The sequence below is a fragment of the Empidonax traillii genome, unplaced genomic scaffold, assembly GCF_003031625.1.
Source record: "Empidonax traillii isolate 1590-97213 ecotype Southwest subspecies unplaced genomic scaffold, ASM303162v1 scaffold355:size2308892, whole genome shotgun sequence".
Lineage (NCBI taxonomy): Eukaryota > Metazoa > Chordata > Aves > Passeriformes > Tyrannidae > Empidonax > Empidonax traillii.
Window position 1 is genome coordinate 1,266,295 of NW_020955548.1, and position 22,037 is coordinate 1,288,331.

Genomic DNA, 22,037 nt, shown 5'->3' on the forward strand with positions numbered 1-22,037 from the left:
GTTTACCAGAGGCCTCCACTAAATTACAAACAAGCATTATGCCAATGTGATTACAACTGTCCCTTAACCTGGTTGCAAATACTGTTCCACCTCACAGTTCAGGAAACTGAACTTCATTATTTCCACAACCCATCCAATAATATTTACATAACATATAAAGAGCAACTATGTCATCAAAACCACAAAAAGAACCCGACAGTTAAAAAATTCACATATACGTATTTAAGATGTTGGAAAAGTCATCACTGATGGGTATTATTGGCATTGATGTACTCTTTCTTAGTGATATTAAAACAAAGACAGCACACCTTCATTGATTTAGACAGACTTTTTGGAGGCTAAAAGTAAAGATTTCTTTTTTAATTACAGTTTACAAGGTAAGGTACAATCATTAAAAATAACTTCTAAAAGGTATGCACATAATAGAATCACATATTTTTCTGTTCCTTACCTTGACAAAATTCAAAGTTCCCTTTTTTCCGGCAGTCACCTATCACTAAACTCAGTGCTCTCCAAGTGTTTCTTTTGACAGATATCATTCTCCACCAATCGCTCTGCTAATTTCCTCTTTCCTTTTCTGACTGGGACAGATATTATGTTCACCAGCTCAGAGATCAATCTTTTCTATTGACAACAACAAATGGGGAAAAAAAAAAAAAAAAAAGCATATATCACAGCCAGTTTGAAGCACCACATCCCTTCATTTGCATTATAACAGTAGTCTTTTAAATAAAAAGGGAAGACAGAAATGTTATCATTCTAAACCAATCAACCACATTTTCATAGCTAATATAAGGCAGCACTTTAAAACTGCATCAATTCTTCGACAAAGGCTGTTTCATAACTTGCTCTGTTAAAAAAGGTGATACACAGAAGGCAACAAACTAACGGCAGCCTATACTATACCTATTAATAAATTCTTTTAAAATGCTTGGTTTTAAATACATTTACATAATGCAAAATATTATATACTTTACCTGGTTCAACAGAAGCTCTAGAGAATCATTTATTAAATGAACACGGTTACTAAAAAGGGAGACCTTCCAATTTAGACACTGCTATACTAAATCTGTACTTGTAAGTCATAACAGCAAACACATTTAGACAAAGAAACGCGGATCAAAAAGCTATTGATATATTTACAAATCATCCTCCCACTTTTGAAAAGACAATTTCCCTCCCACTCCAGCACCTACACAAACTGTTTATTTGGGTTACACAAATACTCTGTCATTTGTATGAGTTTGTGCTGTCAGTTTTTCCAAGACATTAATATGCTTTTCAGGGGTTTATAATTATGTCAAGACAGAAAGGTTTTCAGAGCCAGGCACACACAGTTATGTACATGCTTCAGTCTGCAACCACTACTCAGGTATTTCGGGACATTAAGTTAAGCATGCATTAGGAGCTGCCGCAGCTGCATGCATGAAACCCAGCTCAGCCCTTTCCTGGACTAATCTTTCTGCAAAAAAATGCATCGCCCAAGGGCATTTGCAAAAGAGCACTTGTGTTTGTGCTAGAAATTGCAATCTATCCCACAAACAAGCACCCTTCCCAAATCAAAACAAACCTTCCCAAGTTAAGGTTACAGAACAAAGAAGTTCACCAAAGTCCGTCCTGTCCTTTCCGGTGGCCCACAGTCCTGACAGAAGCCAAAATTCCACTGATTTTAGTGAAAACAAGTGGCAAGGATTGCAGGACTCTACCAGGAATTTGGCAACTGTGGAGCTTTCAGTGTGACACAACTGCCTCTGGTATTTGGAAAATAATCTCCAAAATATGGTTAGGACTCCTCAACTTGTGTACAGTAACTACTTTTCTAAAATTATTTTTATTTAGTATAAAATTCTCAACTTGTCATAATGTTCTTACACAGGCAATAAATTTACCTTTCAGTTGTGCCTTAATATGAACTGTGTACTTTTCAATTGTCCAGACTTTTGCATAACACTTTACGTTTTCATAAATACATACAACATTCTATGAATTGTTGTTATTGTTTCATCTAATTTTTATGGCAATAAACTCATACCACTATCAAAACTGAAAAATCCTTCACTGACCAAGCGGCCCTGTTAATTTCACTGAAATCATTTAAACATTAAGTTTTCTACCAAGTGACAGCAGCACAATCTGGTTGAAATACAGTCTTTCAGTAGAACAATAAATTAACATCATATTTTGGATTCAGAATTACACACAGCAGCCATCTCTAAAGATGTATTCATGTTTTGCTAACCTTCACCAATTTGGCCACTAGAAACAATTATGATCAAATACGTTAAATTATGTAACAAATAACAATTCAATATTTGTGTCTGCTGAATAGCATACTCCTTTTTCATGGCTGGTGAAAGACTTAAAATGTAAAAAAATTCTGACTCCAAAAAAAAAGTACCCATCTGTCATCCACTTTACAATGAAGACATCACTTCAACTTACTACTCTTTCTTTGTTTCAGACCCATGTTCATTTTTTCTATATGCCACGTTTTCAGAAGTGATGGATGCATTCTGCTATACCCATTCTACACTAATCTTCTTTCTTAAATATATTTTTGCTTCCTGAATTGTAAACTGCTGCTGTTGTTCAAATGTACACACAAAATTGTCCAGTATCTGAACTTCACTGAAAGCAGAATGCCTCAAACAATTTGTAGTCTTACAAGAGTGTTATAAAAAAGGATCAACATGTTGTATTACCATGGAAATTTTGAAAAACATACTTTCCCAAACAAATATTACTTTTTCTCAATGGTATGAAGTAATGAAAACCACATGTGTAAATCTGCGATCCGTGCAGTAGTTCAAGCTGCAGCTAATAGAAAATACAGAGAGTGAACTCTGCCATATAAAGGATTCTTGTTACAGAAATATAATGTGAAAACCAGATGCAGACAGAAAACCTTAATCACAGATGGGAATGTAATCACTGGCATACAGAATACTTTTTTGATCAATCTCAACCATATGAGAAATGTATTTATTTTCTAAGGAATGCAATAACTCTAGAGAGTCTTCTATTTGAATTCAGTTAACCTCATATTCACAGTGCTTTTATCTTATATGTGGAGAGAAGGGGGATAAAACCCGAGCCAAGATTTTTAGAAGAGCCATTGGCTCTGGCAAATCATTCTTGTATCAGCTTATCTTTCAAGGAATTAATAGGATGTAAAGACTACAAATATGAGGATCAGCCTCAAAAGAAATCATCCATTATTGTACTTCCTAGTTACCGCCAGAAATCCCTTCATCACCTAGGCACTTCTCCACTTAAATTTTTCCTTTAATATGTGGTTCTTCAGAAATACAACACTAAGAGCAGCACACCGCCACAAAGTTCTGCAACTCAGAACCTGAGCAAAGAAACTCCCTTTATAAAAGCTGAAGAGTAATCAGTTTAAAACTAAGTTTACTCAGGGCTTCCTTCTAACTGCTGGAAGTCCCTTCAACTGTCCTCCACCCACACAGCTCCTGGGGGTCAGCAGGAAACTAAGGACCACAGCACACCACAGCTATTCAGATACATCAAATGTCTAAACAGCAGACTGCCTTCTACCAGCTATCCAGACCAAGGCAGGACCAAGATAAGAGTTTTCATTGCTGGTGACATTTATGCTCAACTTTTAAGAAACAGAAGCACCACAGCAGTATTAAATGCATCACCTAAAACATGGACTGACTATTACATCGAACTGCAATATACTAAAAGAAAAAAACAAAAACAAACGCCCAACCAAAACCAAAAAACCCAACTTGTGCCAGAAAATAAAACTTAAGAAGGAAGAGGCATTCAGAGATGACAAGCCTCCAGCCTCTCGGTACCAGCAGTGGCTGGCAGTTTACTTCCTGACAGTCCCTGATCCCTGCTGCACCCACCTCCTGGAGATACCTAGTCTACCCAAGAATAAACAGCACTGCCTGATTGTCACAGTTCACAACCAAGCTTATTAAGGTAACCTAAAGTTGGTACTAATTTATTGTAATAGTACTAAATAACATAAACCACAATGACTTGGTAGCTGTTACACAGGCAGGGAGAAGGAGCAACAAAAGCCTTTGATAGGTACAGGGTAGGCAGATTCTCCTCTCTCTTGCTCTCTTAGAGCCTTTAAGTCCCATTACCACCATCTCATTTTAAGTATCTGCAGTTAAGAGAACACAGTCACTTCACTACCCTAACACAAGATTCCTGGCAATGGCTCATCACAGGTGGTTCATCAGATTAATTCTGCTGAAGTTCCTGTAAAGGTGCTTCCTTAATTGAATGCCTGTAATGCTAGGTGAAATTTGAAGTTCATAACTTGTTTTCTCCCTCACATGCTGGACATGTGACAAGAGGGCATGGGCTTAAGCTCTGCCAGCAGAGGTTTAGGTTGGATATTAGAAAGAAGTTCTTTACAGAGAGTGATCAGGCATTGGAATGGCCTGCCCAGACAGGTGGTGGATTCACCGTCCCTGGAGGTTTTTATGACGAGGCTGGATGTGGCACTGAGTGCCATGATCTAGTAATCACAGTGGGGTTGGATCAAGGGTTGGACTTGATGACCTCGGAGGTCTCTTCCAACCCAGTTGATTCTATGATTCTACGTTAACAAGTACCAAACCATCTGATGAAAATACTTTGATTCCACCACTGACACAAAAGGGTTTTTAAGCATCTTGTCTCTTCTGCCATTTAACTTTAAATTTTTGAGACTGCAGCACTGATGTTGAATGTTGAAATCAACATTTAACACTTAAGTAATATGGGCTGAATACCCTTGTCTTATTTCTAAATAAGCATGCCTAAATTAATAATAAACTTTGGCCAGATATATATTTTCATTTGCATGTTTTTCATATAGCATCATCATCATGTGTGCAGAGTGCTAAAAATGGAGTGAAATCTTCCAGCTGTAAAACAGTTCCACGTGACAAAACAGAGAGGGATTCTGAAAACTCCTGCTTCGTGTCATGTGCAAGTGTGTATGACTCTGTCTTTTTTTTTTTTTTTTTCCTCTTCTCTCATCTAATTTCATCTGTGAGAGACTGTCCCTAGAGGACAAGAGAAGAGAGACCCAATTATATCGAGCGGTTGGTTTCTCCAAAATGAAGGCATCTGTTCCATGCCAACGACTTCCACATGGAAGAAAAACAGAACTTTGAAGGCATCTGTGTTCATGGTTGACAGTCGCAGATCTTAGGGTCTACTGTAATTGCCCAGCTGCAAATGTGATTTGGTTGCTGCTGTTGTCAGCTGATCTCCTTGCACTGAAAAGGGAGCTTAAATAGCAAATAGCTGGATAAAAATTAGATATTCTTCCACAATACTGACACCTTTTCCCTTCTGAAGGAGGCATTTTTCCTGGTACAATGGGTTTGATGGAAGTAAATTTTGAAGTGGTTTTTAAACTAACATTTTACAAAATATTCTGCTTTTAAATGCTACTCTTTAAATAATGCACCAGTCCAAGCACAACGTATTTATCTGTTAGTACCTCAGGCTGGTATTTTGTAAGAGTGATTCAGAAACCAGGATGATTCACCAGCCACATAATCCTGCAGCACACCTTCTTTAGGCAAGTAGTCTCAGTAAAACCAAGAGCACACCTCAGCTCAGAGTTTTCACCCCAAATGCATATGGCACATAAATAAGTAGTATGATATTTATTATTCAACTCAAGTCACTTCCAACATGAATGGATACTTTCCAAAAGACACTTCAAAGAAACATTACTGGTAGTTCAAAACCTGGCTTACAGCACTGGGTGTGACACTTGCAGTGAGATACTCAGTAACCTTCACTGCTAAAAAAAAAAATCAAGCAAGCTGTTAAGGAGAAGCTCATCCAAAGTAGCAAGACCCCACCTGATTTTCAAAAGCACGGCACTGAGTGCCATTTAGGGATCCCAGACTATTCCTGTTGCAGTTGCAACAAAGACAATTAAAACTGGCCTAAGTAGAAAATGCACTTTACATTCCTTAACCACGACTCACCAGATAAAAATGGACTATAGATTCCAGAAATACTTCATGCACCTCGGGAGTTTTAGTAGTTTTCTTACCTAGGATTTGTATCAACAACTTTAAAGAAGGAATAAAATGTATTATAGGGAAATACTTTTTTGGTTTTTTTTAATAGAATTTTTTGTTGTTCTGCTGGATTCCAGCTGCAGTCCCAGACACACTCTGCAGCAACAGGCATTCAGCCCTCCCAGCCAGGTAGCCACACAGCTTAGGAAGGATGGTAAGGATTCCCAGGCAGTTTCCCTTGACTGGCACATACCTCAAATCATTATGAATGCCTGAAGTAGTGAACCTGGAGGGACACAACAGACCTGACACTTCCTGAACACTTCTAAATTACCTCCAGGAAGGACAAGAGTTGGGAGCGAGGACAATTAACACAGCCACCTGCTTCCTGTGACCTCCTAGGGGGCAGACACAGCCACTGATGATTTGCTCTGGCAATGTCACTGAGGTCCTGCCCATCCTTCTCTTCCCAGAGAAGTTATGGGATAATAAAAACAATAGTGGCCAATAATAGCTCTGTAAGAGATGGTCAAATTTAGGCCTGGACTTACAAAAAACCAAAGAAATTTAACATCAAAACCTGCTCACATAAAGAGGATGGGACAAATAAATCTCAGAATGTGAAAGGAAAATTCTACATTGATTCCCTCCTTAAAACTGCTGTAGCTGTTATTTACTGTAGCTGTGCACTTCTCTGGAAAATCTGGAGCAGGCAGCTGGCTTAAACACAGTTTAAAACAGCTCTTGGGATACATAAGTTGAGAAGAATCCTGGCCCCACGGGCTCAACAGAAATCTCTGAGAGTATTATTAAGGAAGCAATAGGCTTTCTCTCTCCTCTATATGGAAGTCTCATCAGGTAAGTCTGTGATTTACAATTCAAAAAGAATGCCTTCTTTACATTAAGACCTGAATTAGCCCACTTTATTAGGGACATATCTGAATCTAAGTCTCAGAATCAATCCAACAAAGTATTGTCAAGATCACAAATGTGAGATGGGAGCACAGACAGCTTGACGGTCCCGACCACCACAATGGCATTTAAAGAAACACTGATCTTCAATGAGAATTGGGCATGTGAATACCATGAAAATTCTCAGCTCCAGTATTTTAATGCAATGTTTATAAGCTCTGCTGATCCACAGAGTTGCATTAATTTATCATGGTGCACATAAATGCATATAACATTCAGAAACTATGCTAAGCTATTCGGTTCAGTAGGATGTTCACACCTGCAGCATGCTTTTATACAGGTTGCAGCCTGCCTTTCCAGCATTAAGTGGTTTGCCATCAAGCTTTAAAAAATAATAAATAGCACAGTCATGACACAGCTTTTGCTTAATGGTTCCTAGAACTCAGTGACTTCACTCACTAAAACACTTTCTATAACATTACCCTTAAATACTTTTAGCAATGTCACCATTAAAATAAAATAAAATATCACCCTAGCACTACCATCCATTGATGGCAAACCTGCAGATGCCATTATCGCAACATTTGTTGGCAGCTTTGTCTGGCACCCTTAGGCTTTAATGGCTCTGGCAAAAAAAACCACCTGGATGTCACTGAAAACACTTCTTTGGAGCACTCTTCCCAAATATCCTTTGCAGCAGTATCATTCAGTATCCTTTGCTGCACCCTAATCATCTCATTTTCTGGCAATAGTCTCACCCGTCCTCGCTGTCAAAGCCTTAGCTGTCAAAGCCTGAGCCGGTCTGGGGGAGTTCTCTTCCTGAACTTGTCTAATGCACATGTGATTCAATAGTACAATGAATATTCCAAGAGGATTTTGAGACAATATCTTTGCTGCTCAGGTTGGGTGTTCACTCATATCCCAGCTTTAAAATTCATTCTATTATATCCTAGTAACTCAACATGACCAAACCAATGGCCAGCAAAACACATGTGCTTTGATGTAATTTGATGCTTCATTAGAGAGTTGGTTAAACCTTGTGGCTATCAGGCGGCCACACAAATTTACTCAATGTGCCACACAAGCTGTCATGACAGCATGCAGAACCAGTATCCTGATCCTGCCATTACAAAAACAATTGAAATGAAAGCCAGAAAATGTATTCTGAAAATAAGAAATTATGGAAAAAAGTGGTGACATGGGGGTTGAACCAGGGTTTTTTGCCCAAGCTCCTTAAAATGACACCTGGGCCAGAACCATAAAGGGTACCTGTGTGGTTACCACCAGGAACCAAAAACTGTAGAGAGTAGGTCTCCAAATAAAAGGCACCACAAAAATGGCTAGTGGTAATGCTTACTACTTAGGCAAACTGCATCTTAACGCCCAACATGGCAGACGCACACAAGCCTCCTGGAGCTTCAGACGTAACTACAGTCTAGTACAATCTGTAACGGTCATACAAGAATCACCCCAGGCGCTTCTCAAAATTCCTGAGGTTTACTCTCTCTGTATCAACTTGGCCTTTGATAAATGATACCTTTTTTATTACACACCACTGCCTGCCACCATGTGCATATTAATTCCACTCCACTAGGTGGAGTCTTCTGTCTTTCCAGACTGCAACCTAATTTCCAAAAGAACATATTATCTCTTCTCCATGAACTTTACGTATTTACTTTACTGTAAGCACTAGAGTCTACCACTCTTGATAGATATGAAAGTGGCAATGAATCAAATGCCTTCTGAAATGATTGAAGAAATCATGAATTATCCCATGAAGATCCCACATCAGCATATTGCAATATGACATCATTCAGGAACACTGTAGCTGTACAGTTCTGTAACACAACTGTATTTTTACGAATACTACATTCAATAAATAATACTGAGTAAAAAAGGTATCCCTTAAATAAGTCACCGCATCACACATGTCCAAAAACTATATACAAACAAAACTAAGTTGCAGAACTTTTATTAGATTCTTTGTGTGCATTCTGAAATATTTTGAATATCTAAGATGTCCTTCCTTTCCAGGCATCCCAAACTGTGTTACAGAAAATGAGAGAGAATATTAAGGTATTTCTTTCCATATTCACATTTCCATTCACAATCACTGGCATTAAATATGGCAATTATTCACTAGGAACAGCAAAACTCCACACAGCATTTTTGGCAAAGACTAAGAAAAACAGAGCACTCCCATGAATGCGTTCAGAACACTTAGATAAGGAAATCTGGATACCTTGCATCCAGCAATAATCTTTCTTTTGGGGCTGGACTCCACCCCAACCTCTGCAAAAAGTACCAGAAAATCCCATGACCAGACCAAAAAGCGCCTTGATTTAAAAACTCTTCAGGTAGACAAGTATCTCCACAGTATCTCTGAGACAGAGCATTTGCTCAGCAATACTGGCGAGCAGAAAGCCCCACGCAGGCACCGAGCAAAACGCAAGGCTCCCGAGGCTCCGCCAACCCCGGGTCAGCCGAGGTAGGGCCTCCTCAGCACGGCTCCTGCTGTTGGCAGATATCACGAGCTATTTAAGGCTACAGACATTTTGCCCCAATCGGCCATGTTTTCTGTAATATTTACTTCTCATACATATGTCTATAACTATGTATACATCCCACAGAAGGTGAGGTTTAACAGGGTTAGCTTTGTTGGGGAAAAGAAGGTTTGGAGGAAAGGAAACAACTTTCATGTTGAGAAGATTTGAATCTAGTGACTGTCACGGGATGTAAACACTCTTCTGGGGAGGGAGGCTTTTTGTTATGTTTCAGGAGTACACAGAGTTTTGGATAAAATCTGTATAAATAATTATCTCTCTGTCATTCAACATAAATTTATGCACATGTGTGCATAAATTGTCCCAGAATACAAACTATAAAGTAGACATGCCACAGACTTCTAGGCAACCTACCACAAGCACAAATCTCACACAAAATCCGTTCTATATTTAAATTTTAGTTTATTGAATTTTAATTACTTTTGATCTTAGATCACTTTGAGAAAAATCCGCCCAAGGTCAAAAGCTTACAAATTCAACTGCAAAACCAAACCAAAGCATCAGCAAGGCAATTTCCCATACAGACACCTACAAAAAAAAAAAAAAAAAAAAAGAGTTCCTGACTACTAGATTAGATTAAAATCCAACAGCTAAAATCCATTCTAATATTAAAAACGGATAATTCTCTATGTTGAAACAAAGCAATAAAAGCTCTCATTCTATTATGTACATTTCCTCATGTTATGTACACAGGGCTCCATAGATGTAGCAGTGAATTGTCAGTTCTTCATTTAGACCCTTATTTACAAAATTAACAAACACAGACCCTTTCCATGAGGTTGCTGATAGTTTGTTAGGGGGGTTGTTGTTTTGTTTTGTTTTGAATAAAAAAGCAATAATGTTATTTTCTCCAGAGATGCCTGTGACAGAAAATGTATGCTCTACAAATACTATGCTTTCAGGTCATAAAACTCACTTGGATTAGCAGCTCCACAGCAGTGAATATTTTTGTATATATGTATTCAAATCTAATTCAATCATTTCATTTACCATGCAAAAAGTTACTGCAAAATCCCCCCTAAATTAAATGTCCTTGATTGGCCTAAACTTAAGATTTGCAGCTATATTAGGAATGAAACAAGTCAAAGAATGTTGTCATACTCTGAACATCCTTTACTTCCACAAGGTCCTCAGCGGTAAGTAAAGCTGTATAGTTGCTATGGGAAAATAGCCACCATTTTAAGACACAGTCATAGTTTATTAATAAAATTATTTTAAATATATGAGTTAAATCCTTTTACCAATATAGTGACATTCAGCTATCCAGTGTCATTTTTCCAGTCCAAATAGATATGGTCCTAATTGTATAATGCCATTTTATCCGCTGAAGATAAAAGTGCCGATAAATAAAAATGCACATTAGGCAGGAGATTTTTCAGAATAGGTTTTTTTTTTCCCAAATAACCCACTTGCATTAACAAAAGATTGCAATGGCTTCCAAATTATAGGGTGTTATTTTTAGTGGAAGTAGTTCAATATTCATATTGGAGCAGATGTAGCAGTTTAACAAAACAGCTCTTCAAATCCTGCACAAATTGAAAACAGGAAAACTGATTGCATTTTCTCTTATCACTTTCCTTTTCTGAATTGACACTTTTGGCCTTCTGAAAATTTACACATGGCTTTCATCTCAACAGCACCTGCTGATCAAACAGAAACCTAACATTTTCAGGAAAATGGTATAAAGGGCTAGTTTTTACCGTCTTAAAGGGCATCAGCAGTCCACTCAATGGCAACAGTTGTGGAGTAGATGGCACACTCAGAATACATTTTATATTTTCATTCCACTTTTAAAAATTAGTTAAATCACTAGTGGCTCCTCTGTATTTGCTCTTTGTCTCCTTCAAAATAATTTCAATCTCTATCTCTGCCTTACCCTGACGGGCTTCATTCTACAGTCAGCTAGATTTTAAAGATGAACAGAAAGCCTTTGAAATACTAGACACGCTGCATGTTCTGCAGACAGTGGGTCTTCTTTATAAATGCACTTATATACAAACATATAAATTGATATATACAATTATGCATACAAATGCCCATACTGCACAGACATTTCTTTTTGTGGCGCTTACGCTAAGGAAAAAAATGTGTATATATATATCATTCCGCTATAGTCTCACTGTATTAAATCCTCTGAGCATTGTTGATGTTGAGGAGAGAGAAACTCAAAGACCACTTATTTATTTTAAAGTTTTTCTTTGTTTCCTTTGCAATCTTCAGACTGGGAGAAGGTCTAGCAGATGCTCTGGAACTTCAGCATCAAGACTGGGCTGAGATGCTGCCATTGATGCACATGGCGAGCATGCAAACAGCACAACCAGAAACCCTTGGGCTCCTGCAAAAGTTAAAGGTATCAAGTCACGTATATAAAAAATGAAATATACCTTTTTATCCTGTCTGCTTCTGAGCCTGTAAACTCTGAAGAGCAGCAGCAGGTAAGCAGGACCATCTTCCCTTGTACATAATTCTAGGTGTAATTAAAGATACTCCTGAAACCTGCTATGTGTCAGGTTCTTAACTGATAGAGCCTTAACCCCTCTGAAGTACTCTGCTGCCATCCATTACCATTCTGCTTCAGTGATAAGGTAACCTGAAGGCAGAGATGACATACAGTAATATATGTGCCACTCCAGACAGTTGGTTCATGAATTTCAGTGTTTCATCATGCTCACTGAGGCAATCGCAAACCTGAAATGTCAATATGTTCAGTCAATGGAAGTAAAATAATGGGGCTCTATTGTCTTACCCTATCGATCTGCTGCTGTCAACAAGAATACATGCCCCCCTGGCTTTAAACAAATTTTAATTAGGCTTTTAGTTACCGGATCGTATCTATATATCTGTCTGCACAAACACTTGACAAAGTGAAACGGCAATATAAATATTTCAAACTTTTAAATATAAAGGTAATTGTTAAATGTTGCTTTAAGATATGACCACTGATAAAGCCGTTTGCTAAAGCGGCATGCGTGCACACACTTAGCATGCAAGTCATCTTAATCTAGGAGAGAACTTAGAAAGCACCACCAAAAGTCCGTCCAAAACAACAGAAAAGTCCCCGTCCTTCCCCTCCCCCCCACCAACAAAAAAAAAAAAAAAAAAAAAAAAAAGAGCAAAGAGGCCACTTTTTCTTCCTAAAGCCCGCTGTCATCCTCTGCGGCGATTTTGTAAGCCAGGAGCATTCACTGAAACCAGCCGGTGAGTGAGCGACGGGAGCCCGGCAGTGACAGCCCCGCCGCTATCAGCGCCCCACGGCCCCGCCGCCACCCCAGCCGGGGCTCCCCCTCCTCGTCCCGTGAAACACCCACGCAAGCCGCTCTCCATCCCCGTCCCCCCCGTCTCCCCCCCCCCCCGAGCTGTGTTTAAAGTGGAGTCCCTCAGTCCCCTATTGTTCTGCGGCCACCTTCTCCCTCCTCTCAGCGCTGCCCGGGGATGGGGGGAGGCAGCACAACAAAAGGCAGATCCCCTCTCCCCACCGGCTAATCTCTGCCCGTAAATCCCCCGCCCGCTCCGGGGGGAGATAATAAGTGGTTACATCTTCACTTCTCCCCGCGCCCATCGACGTGTGCAGCGCCGAGGGAGCCGGGCCGGGCGGCTTGAGGAGGCGAGGAGTGTCCCCCATCCCGCCTCTCCGCCTCTCCCGCCCGCGGGTGGAGATTTTACCTTCCGGCGGCGGGAGGGAGGAGGAGGCGCCGGCGCGGCCCGGGCTTTGTGCGCCTCAAGCGCCTCGCAGCTTATCTGCGGCGCAAGGACGGAGCATCGCGCCTCCGCGGCCCCGCCAGCGCGGGGGGAGCGGGACGGCGGCGTGCATCGGGGCGATTACGGTATCAGCGCGGCCCAGATGGCGGCCCGAGGATGTGCGAGGCAGCGGGGCCGGGGCTGGCGCGGCGCGGGGTCCCCGGGGAGGCCGCGCCCGACACGAGGAGAGGCGCCACCTCCGCGCCGCCCACCGGGGGAGAAGGCGGCGGCGCTCGGGGTGCCCAGGTCTGTGCGTGTGCCTGACCTCTGACAGGCGTTCGGCCCGGCTCTGGCCCTGCAAGTTACTCCGACACCTTTCTGGGATAAGGAAGCTGCCAGAGACGCAGGGACGCGCAGCTCTGGCTCCCCCGGGCTCCCCTGTCCGAGGTCGCTTCCAGTCCCACCAAGACGATGTTCCCTTTGGTTGCTTTCAGCCCGGTTCCCACCTCACAGACCGCACCTACGGGAGCATGACGGCTCCCGGCCCAGAAATTCCCAGAGCAGTCAGGGAATGTCCCCCTCTCCCAGTTTGGCCAAGTCCCGACCTAACTCAACCTGCTCGGCCTCGCCAGTGGCGTGAAAGACTGAACATAGCCCTGCCGCTACAAAGCGGTCGTACCATTCACCAGAGGATGAGCGGCAAGCCGGAGCAGGTCCCTACACTTCACAACTCAGGTTCTGAGAAAATACAGGGGCTATTTTGTCGGGATTTATCAAAGAGCACAGAGTTAGCACAAGGTACCGGGAAAGGAGGCAGCAAAGGAGCCCGGCTTGACTACCAAGAACACAGCTAGCCAGCAGAATTGGTTATGCCGGCACAAGGCTGCCAAGCGAACTCTGTGCACTCGGGTTTTAAAGTTTTTAAAACGTTTCTCCCGAGGAATCAACACTTATTTGTAAAGGAAACGCATTTCCATTGTGCATCTGCGAAGGAGCACCGCACAGACTGGGATGAGGACAATGACAGCATGCTGGAGTGAGACTGGTATTGTTCAGTGCAGAACTCCTTCCAAAATCGCTCGTCCAAGATAGCATTTTTTTTCCACAAGAAAAGAAATAAAGGGAATTTGACACATAATACAAAGTGAAAACCAGAACCTAGATGGGGGAAGGGCATGTGTGTGAAAATCGTGTCACTGCAATGAATGTCAGATAAAAAGGGGTCTGTCACAAATCCTCCACTAATCCAATAATGTGAAAACCTCTTGGTATCACTGAGTTGTAGCACAACGTAATTTTTTTTTATTATTATTTTTCATAAACCACAGTATATGTTTAGCCTTGGAAAGAAAGCAATTGGGCAAATGTTCCTATCACAAAAACGGTACTTTGATTTTTCAATAAAGGCAAACTGATTTTCACATGTCAAAAATTTACTACGCATTCCTCAGCCAGTATTTTTACCCTGAAGAAGGGCCACTTCTCCCTCAACTTCCTCCAGTTGTCAGTTGTGTGACAACCATATTTAGAGGTAGTAAGACAGGTCATATAACAAAAGTTAGTCAACCTGTTCGAAATCTTATGTCCTAAACTTTATGGTATGTTCTATGCATTTCTAAATAAAAGTCATTAATTCAACCTGCAACATTAACACAGAGCTTTCTCTCTGCATATGTTCTTTCAAACTATTATACACAAATGAGAGACTGTTCTTTTTTGATATTTCTGTTACAGAGCTTTTCCTTGAAATACATACGTATCTTTCCATAAACTAATTTAGGATCAGTCAGATTCTCGTCTCACAGGGCCACCATGTGCATCTAATATCTATGATGGCCATAGTTTTGTTACTCAAATCACAGTTCTCTAAAGAAAAACTAATCCAGGATCCTTTCTAATGTAAGCAGTTTGCTGCGAAAACATTCACATTTAAGAATAAAACAATGTGCGTTAATAAAATAAATACAATCAGAGTACAAATGTGTAACAGAAGTGGCATTCCATAAGCACAGCTGTCTGAAAGTCCAAGCTGCAGGCTAGAAATCTTAATTTCAACTGACTCTCTCATAATAATGGGTTACCTTCCTCTAAAGCATAAAGTCCATCTGCCCCAGGCAGATAAGTTTTGAAGCATTAAAACAGATAAAAATCTAACATTTTCTTTCTTGCATTGAATATGTGAATTCTAGTGTGCTATAATGTGAGAATTCCAACATATGACCATTGTGGCATAATATCTCATAGCTCAGCTTGTCATTACTTCAGTTGTAATTCTTATGTTAATTATGTTCATAATTACTATAAACAGATGTGGTAGAAATTCACGTGACCTTTTACTGCAGAATGCATTTCTCACTCTTTCCACTTTATTGTAGTAATATAATGTTAAACCAGAGGAAAGTATTTCTGACACAGACTCTGCATGTATGTGTGTACATATTTAACACGAAACCATTTCTACCTCATATTTCAGCCAAAGGACCACCTACCTGACAGTATATTGACATGAAAGTGATCATAACTCAAAAGTCTATCCTGAAACATACCCCTAAAGGACTGTGCTTACAGTGAAGCTTTTTGATTAAGCCTAGCTAGAGCCATCACTGAAGCCTAGGACTTAAATGGAGCACTGCATTTTTATTCAGCACTTTTGTTAATGCAGCAGTATCCTGCTTTACAACTACAAGTACATAACAGCCATACAGCAATTTATTTTACTCATAGACCAACCATCACCGTCTGTACACAAAACACATTTACAATAAAATCACTATGGATTTCATTAAGAGAGAGCCTGCTCGAATTTCATTTCTTTGGACCTAATCTATAATTAGTGTGGACAGACAGGTGCAAACCCTTCTCCCCTACAGATGGCTACTGGAAATGGTGCAAAATAGCTCCTTCTGTTTAAACAACACACAGATAACCTGCTCTGCTCTTATCACTTACAATTACCTCCATTATACTGAACTAATGTTTACCTTAATAAAATGTCCACTGTTCTCTAAACGTTATTTGGAAACTTTCATATCAATGGCAGAAAAAAAAAAATGAAGATGGAAGTCAATGTCTGTCAGATGAAAACTGGAGGTGGGGGGACAGGAAATAAGGCTTTTAAAGAGCAAGATATTTTGACTTTGATTTTACATCTGCTGATCATTTTTCTTTATCCACAAAACCACATAGTATAGTACTTCATGATGTATTTATGCAACCATATATTCATCAAGTTTATAATAAATAAGAACATAACTGCATTTTTAAAGCAGTTTTTTAAAAAGGTACATCTATGAGGAAAACCAAGACCCTTTACATTAAAAATTAGTTTTTTAAACTAATTCTTTAAGATCTTTCACTTGAAAAGACATGAAGGCAATGTAATCTGGAAGCCAGTGTTTTAAGAATTTACACTCTCATTACTTATGCTCAATTCAGTGTCAGTTTCAACTTTTTAAATTTTATAGGTTGCTTTTAAAGACTATATGAAAAAGAGCAGGTTGCTACTAACTAAATGGATCAAAGTTTTTAATGTACTCAGATTAAAAATAATTATCTTTTCACATTTCTTTAGCCAAGCCATGAGAAGTAACCCCTTTAGAACACCAAATTCACGTTTTATTTCAGCTACTAAGTCTTCCTGATATCCGCATGACAACTTAAGTTTCCACAGAACAAAGAACAAGATCTTCTCCTCCCCCCATTTAAAAAATCTGAAGCTCCTGCAATACCAACATACTAATATCCTTATTCAATTAGCTAAAGATTTAACAGTAATGGACTGTGGCAAGTGGATTTGAAAGATGAAAATGACAATAATGACAATTGCAAGCCCTTTCTCCCATCCCCAATGCAAATACTGCAGATGCCTATTTCACCCAAAGCGTCTGGCAATGAGGAGTTTGCAGCCTGCACAGAACCTCAGTGAGGCGAGCTTTGCATTCAACGCCTGTCGTCTGAAGTTCATTTCAGAGAAGTGAGAAACAGGATTTGACAGGGAAGAATGTCTTGAACTGACCAGCCACTGACCAGCACTCCAGGTGGAGCTATTTTTCTCCCCCTTTATTCTATAAACAATACTCCCAGTATAAAACTTCATGTGCGCGCAGGCATACATAGTGTTAAGCGTACACAGATGAGAGACATCGTGTGATGTTTTACTGGTCCATTATTTAGGCACGAAACAAGTTAATGTTAAGGTGGTCAAGAATGGTAGAAGGCAATGTTTTACTTAAAAAGATTTTGGAAACTATTTAAAAGCTCAAAGCCTTTGAAGAAAAACAACTTGTGCAGCAGTTGCCAGGAAGCAGTGACCTAACACTGCTGTCTGCATTCCATTACAAACAGAATGGTTCTTGTCTCCCTCCAGCATGCTCACGGCTTGGGAACCAGCCTCTCACCCTTCTCTGCGAGCGCAGAACCGAAGGAAGAAGTCCTGCCATCATCTCCTCTATGCCTTGCCTGGCTCCAGTTTGCCAGAGACACCAACGGTTTTAAGGGTGGGCTGGGTTTTTAGTGGAGTTCAGTGTTTTCTTGCGCTGCTGTGTGGTCGAGTTCCCCATAACAGCGAAGAAAAATAACTCATTAATTGAAAGTAGTAGCAATTATACTGAACAGTGAGATATGATGAAACTGGCCATCGAAAAGTTATTATCAAACAGTTTAAGTTCCTAATTAAAAACCTTTACAGCAAATCTGCAGTGAGTCTCACACCTAACAAAGCCTTTGCCAACTTTGTATCTTCATAGACTATACAGTTATGAATAAGCCATAAGCAGGTCTTCTACCTATTATTCTTCCTATTGATTGGGAGCCAGAGAAACACCTAGTGCTAAAACCAGAATGCAAAAACAAGATAGACTAACTTTTTTAACATTCAGCAGAGCTAAAGGAAATTCCCTGATCATATTGGATTTCCTAAGGAAATCAGCCCAGAATAAACTGAATGAGGTTTTCAGACTTCCCATGGAAAGGTCAAGCATTACCTTTAACAACCATTGGAAACCAGCTTCAATCCTCTGTCTATCCAGGTTCGCTAAACCGTTAGCAGAAAAGCAGAACAGAAAACCTGGATAACAGAATTCAACTTAAAAATGTCTTTCCTATCTTGCCTCAAACTGCACTTAATGAAGTTGCGTATTTAAACTTTCCATTGCATCTGTCAGGATGCAGAAATGAAGATGGAAACGTAAGGCTTCAAGAGTGTAGCTAAATAAATTATATTCACCCTTAGCCCTAACATACTGTGTTTACAAATACAATAATTATGTTTCTAGCTACATGTCAAAGGCAAATAATTTCTAAGTCCTTCAAAAGGCATGCAAGCATTACTGTAAGTAGGAAATAAGTCAGAACAGATTAGTAGACCAAAAATGGGGAGGGGAAAAAAAAATCCTGCTTTGGTCAGCAACTCGGACCACCATCAGGGGATAAATCAATTTGCAGCAGCTGTGGACAGCCATTTAAGTCTGGGGCCTGAACAGATTAATTAGGAGAAGCGATGTTAAAAGTTAAAGGGGTCAGCGTTACATTAAGCACACCAGTATTTGCTGGAGCAAACGCTTGGCTGTACATACCAAGACTCAGAAGACATCTTTGCAGTTAGCCAGGGCTTTGGCAATAGCCAAGCGTTTGGCACTTGCTGCTTTCCCAGGCACAGCACGGCAGCTACCGCAGGCTCCTTTTAAGAGGTCTATACCCATCCTTGCCCAGCCCCTGCCGCGTCGTGCCATGCCCGTCACCGCGTCCTGCTCTGCCCGCGCAGGCAGGCGCAGCCGTGCACGCCGCACCTTGGGGCCGCACCGCCGAGAGAAGGCAGGCGCTTCCCGCCCGGCTGCCGTTGGCAGTGGAGAACTTAGGCAGCTTTTTCGGGCAGACTTGCTGCCTCGAACTCAGCAGACCGCAGCCCGCTCCCGAGCCATCCGCGGGCGGGAGCTGCCGGCTCAAGGCGTCACGGCCGGGCGGCTGCGAGAGACGGATCCCCTCTCCGTGCCGTGATTTAGGGCACGGCAGAGGTAGGAGAGGGTGACAGGCAGAGCCTGCTGCGGACCAGGAGATGGAGGGCTACTCTACCAGAGAAATCCGAGCGGCTTCGAGGCGGCTGTTCCCCACCGCGGAGATGGCAGGGAGCCCCCGGCTGCAGCCGGGCAGGGCGGTCCCGCCGCGCCCGGCTCCGGCTGCAACTTGGGGGGCAGGAGAGGGAGGCTGCCTCAGCGCCTCGTACCTTTACCCTCCCTCCTTTAAACTTATCAGTGAACTGAAGGAAGTAACATTTTAGATCCCGGTTGAAGCAGAGGCGATTTAAGAGCTGCGTCTGATTAGTTACTTTCGGTTTCTCTCTAACATTTAGGAGAGCAGAGTACAGGAACGACAGATATTTCTATATAAATTAACTCTGCAAGGGAATGACGGGTGCTCCTCCTAGGGCGGCAAATCCTACCCTATCCCAAACCCAGTTTCTCAACTTTGACACTAACAAAAGGACTCGAACTCGCCAAAAGTCAAAGGCTCGTCTAAATGGCCCTGATTTTGGTTTTCATCCTTCCAATCTCCCTTATCGACGGTCTCTTACGAATTTATAGAATCGAACCATTCAGCTCAATCATACAAGATGACACAGTTACATTTTATTGCAGTTCTGGAAATGCAATCTCTAACGTTATCCTGTCGTTTCAGGAAATGAGATACTTGCAAGATCGCGGTGCTGCTAAAGGCGACGTGTACCACCTGAAATATTTCTTGCAAAATAGCCCCAAGTAATGTTACCAGTGCTGCATAAATCTGTGATTGCAGTGAAACAAACAAGCGAAACAAAACAATCCCATCAGAAATATTTCAGGCGCTCCGACTCTCATTGGGCCGGAGATAAGGTCTGGAGAGAGCGGAGACAGGAAAAAAAGGGCAAGCCCTAAATCCAGACAGAAATCTAACGCTATTGAATAATATGTGCCTGGGAGAGTTATTTGCTGCAAAACTCTGTTATTTGGTTTCTGAGCTCTTGAGCAATATCCGGGGTGCTAGTTTGTGAGCCGGGGACAGAGCGTGTAAGGCTGCATGCAGCGCTAAACTGGCCCGGGCACAGCGGCAGCCCCGGTCCGCCTGGGTTAGTTACAGCCACGGGAGCCCCTCAGAGCCGGGGGAACCCTGCAGGAGAGGAGAAAGAGGAAGAAAAGGGTCTCGGGCTGCTCCCGCCCCGGCGCGCCCTGCCCAACCCTGCCCGCGCCCGTACTCACACTGCAGAGGACCGGAGATGCCCACCATTCGCTTCGGGCTGTGAGCTGCAAATAAAAGTTCCCGTCCTGGTCGGGGGAGAGCCGGCAGCCCAGGCTGCTGGAGGGGCGAGGGGGTGGGAAAGGGGAGAGCAGCGCTGCGCGGCTTCCCTTCGCAGTCCAGATGATCCACGTCCACAAAAGTCAAAACGAGCTGAGGAGAAACTCCAGCTGCTCTTCCCCCCCACCACCACCCTCTCTCGCTCTTTTTTTTTTTTTTTTTTTTTTTTTTTGAAAGGCGGATCAGCTCGAGAGAGACTACTGGTTCCACGGGAAAGGACAAGAACCAAAAATAAAGCAAAGTCTCCAAGTCGAGATAGTTAATGCCCAAGTCCTTCTCCTTGCTGCTGCCGCCGCCTCAGACAAACGTGATGTGGAGCGCAGGGAGCGGCCGCTGTCAGTGGCGGGATCTCTGCCTGTCCCCAAGCAGCCGACGCATAGCTGAGCCCCCGGCGAAGCCGAGCCGCGCCGGTGCCGTGCGGTGCCGATCCGATCCGATCCGATCCGCCCGGCCGAGGCTGCGCCGCTCTGCCCGCTCCGCTCCGCTCCGCTCCGCCCGGCGCCCCGCTAGCAGGCAGCGCGCGCGGCAGGCAGCATACTGCCGGCAGCCGGGCCGGCCCCGCTACCCAGGTGCAGGGGGGGAGGGCTTAAAGCAGTGGGAGGTGATAGAGGTAGGAGACATCTGTGTCGTGAGGAGGTTAGTGGGGGTCAAGTATATGTTAACAATAGGCGAGCGCGGTCCCTCTCGGGCAGCTTGCCTACTCTTTCTTTCTCTCACTCGCTTTTACTGGGTGGACATCTAACTTGCTCCCTAATGATGCCTCCCCGGCTTTAAGAGTCCAGACTGCCCTGCAGTAACCCAAGACAAACACTTTCTCTAGCCATCTGGAGAGCTCCTGGCTGCTCTGCCTGTGTCTCATCACTGTGTGAAGAGACAGCAGTGCTAGAAATCAAGCCACTCTCAGATCTACTCTCTAATCCCCTTCTGTTAGCTGATTTCCAGTCAGACTGTTTGCTTTTGCATTAGATAATAGCCTTAGAGAAAACAATTATCATTTTCTTTTTCCCTTTGTTTTTTCCTCTTTCTAAGGTACAGTATCCAGGAAGGCCTCCCCCTCTTATTTTAAAAGAAATTTATAGTCTTTCATGGCTTGCAGAACCCAGATGCAATTTCACACTTTCCTGGAAGGGGATTCTGGATTCTTCTGAAAGCAGTGACACGATCTCAACAGCAGCAAAAATTAATTACTATCATCTACAATTAATAGAAGCATGCCACCATTTGACTTTGTGTTTCATTACATAATCATTTCAGTAGGCATCCATATATTTTCCAATTCATCAGTTATTCCCTTCTACATGTTACAGAGAGTATTATTGTCAGTCATACAACATACAGCAGCAAACTGGTATTTCTGCTATCATGTTAACACTATATAAAGAAGATGTCTCCACACCAAAAAAAAAAAAAAAAAAAAAAAAAAAGGCACATGCACTTCATATATTTACTTTAGAGTAAAAAAACTACATGGTTTTTGTTGTTTGGGGGTTTTTTTCAGATTTCAGATAATGTATTGGAACTGTCAGAACTGCCGGAACATTTA

At 42.0% G+C, this 22,037-nt stretch overlaps 1 protein-coding gene across 5 annotated transcripts in view; it reads right to left on the reverse strand.

Moving 5' to 3' along the window:
• The window catches only part of RUNX1T1 (RUNX1 translocation partner 1), a 116,341-nt gene extending 95,416 nt beyond the window's left edge, over positions 1-20,925 (reverse strand). The window contains exons 1-3 of one of the 5 annotated variants that reach the window (XM_027892507.1): positions 12,967-13,091; positions 11,875-12,080; positions 452-624 (exon numbers count right to left, since the gene is read on the reverse strand). In XM_027892507.1, coding sequence (XP_027748308.1) covers positions 452-539 — 88 coding nt within the window. In that variant the 5' untranslated portion in view covers positions 540-624; positions 11,875-12,080; positions 12,967-13,091. Of the gene's footprint in view, positions 1-451; positions 625-11,874; positions 12,195-12,966; positions 13,092-20,397 lie in introns of those variants that run through there. The other 4 variants (XM_027892506.1, XM_027892511.1, XM_027892508.1 and 1 more) reach the window with 4 other exon arrangements.
• Positions 20,926-22,037: the final 1,112 nt, after the last annotated feature.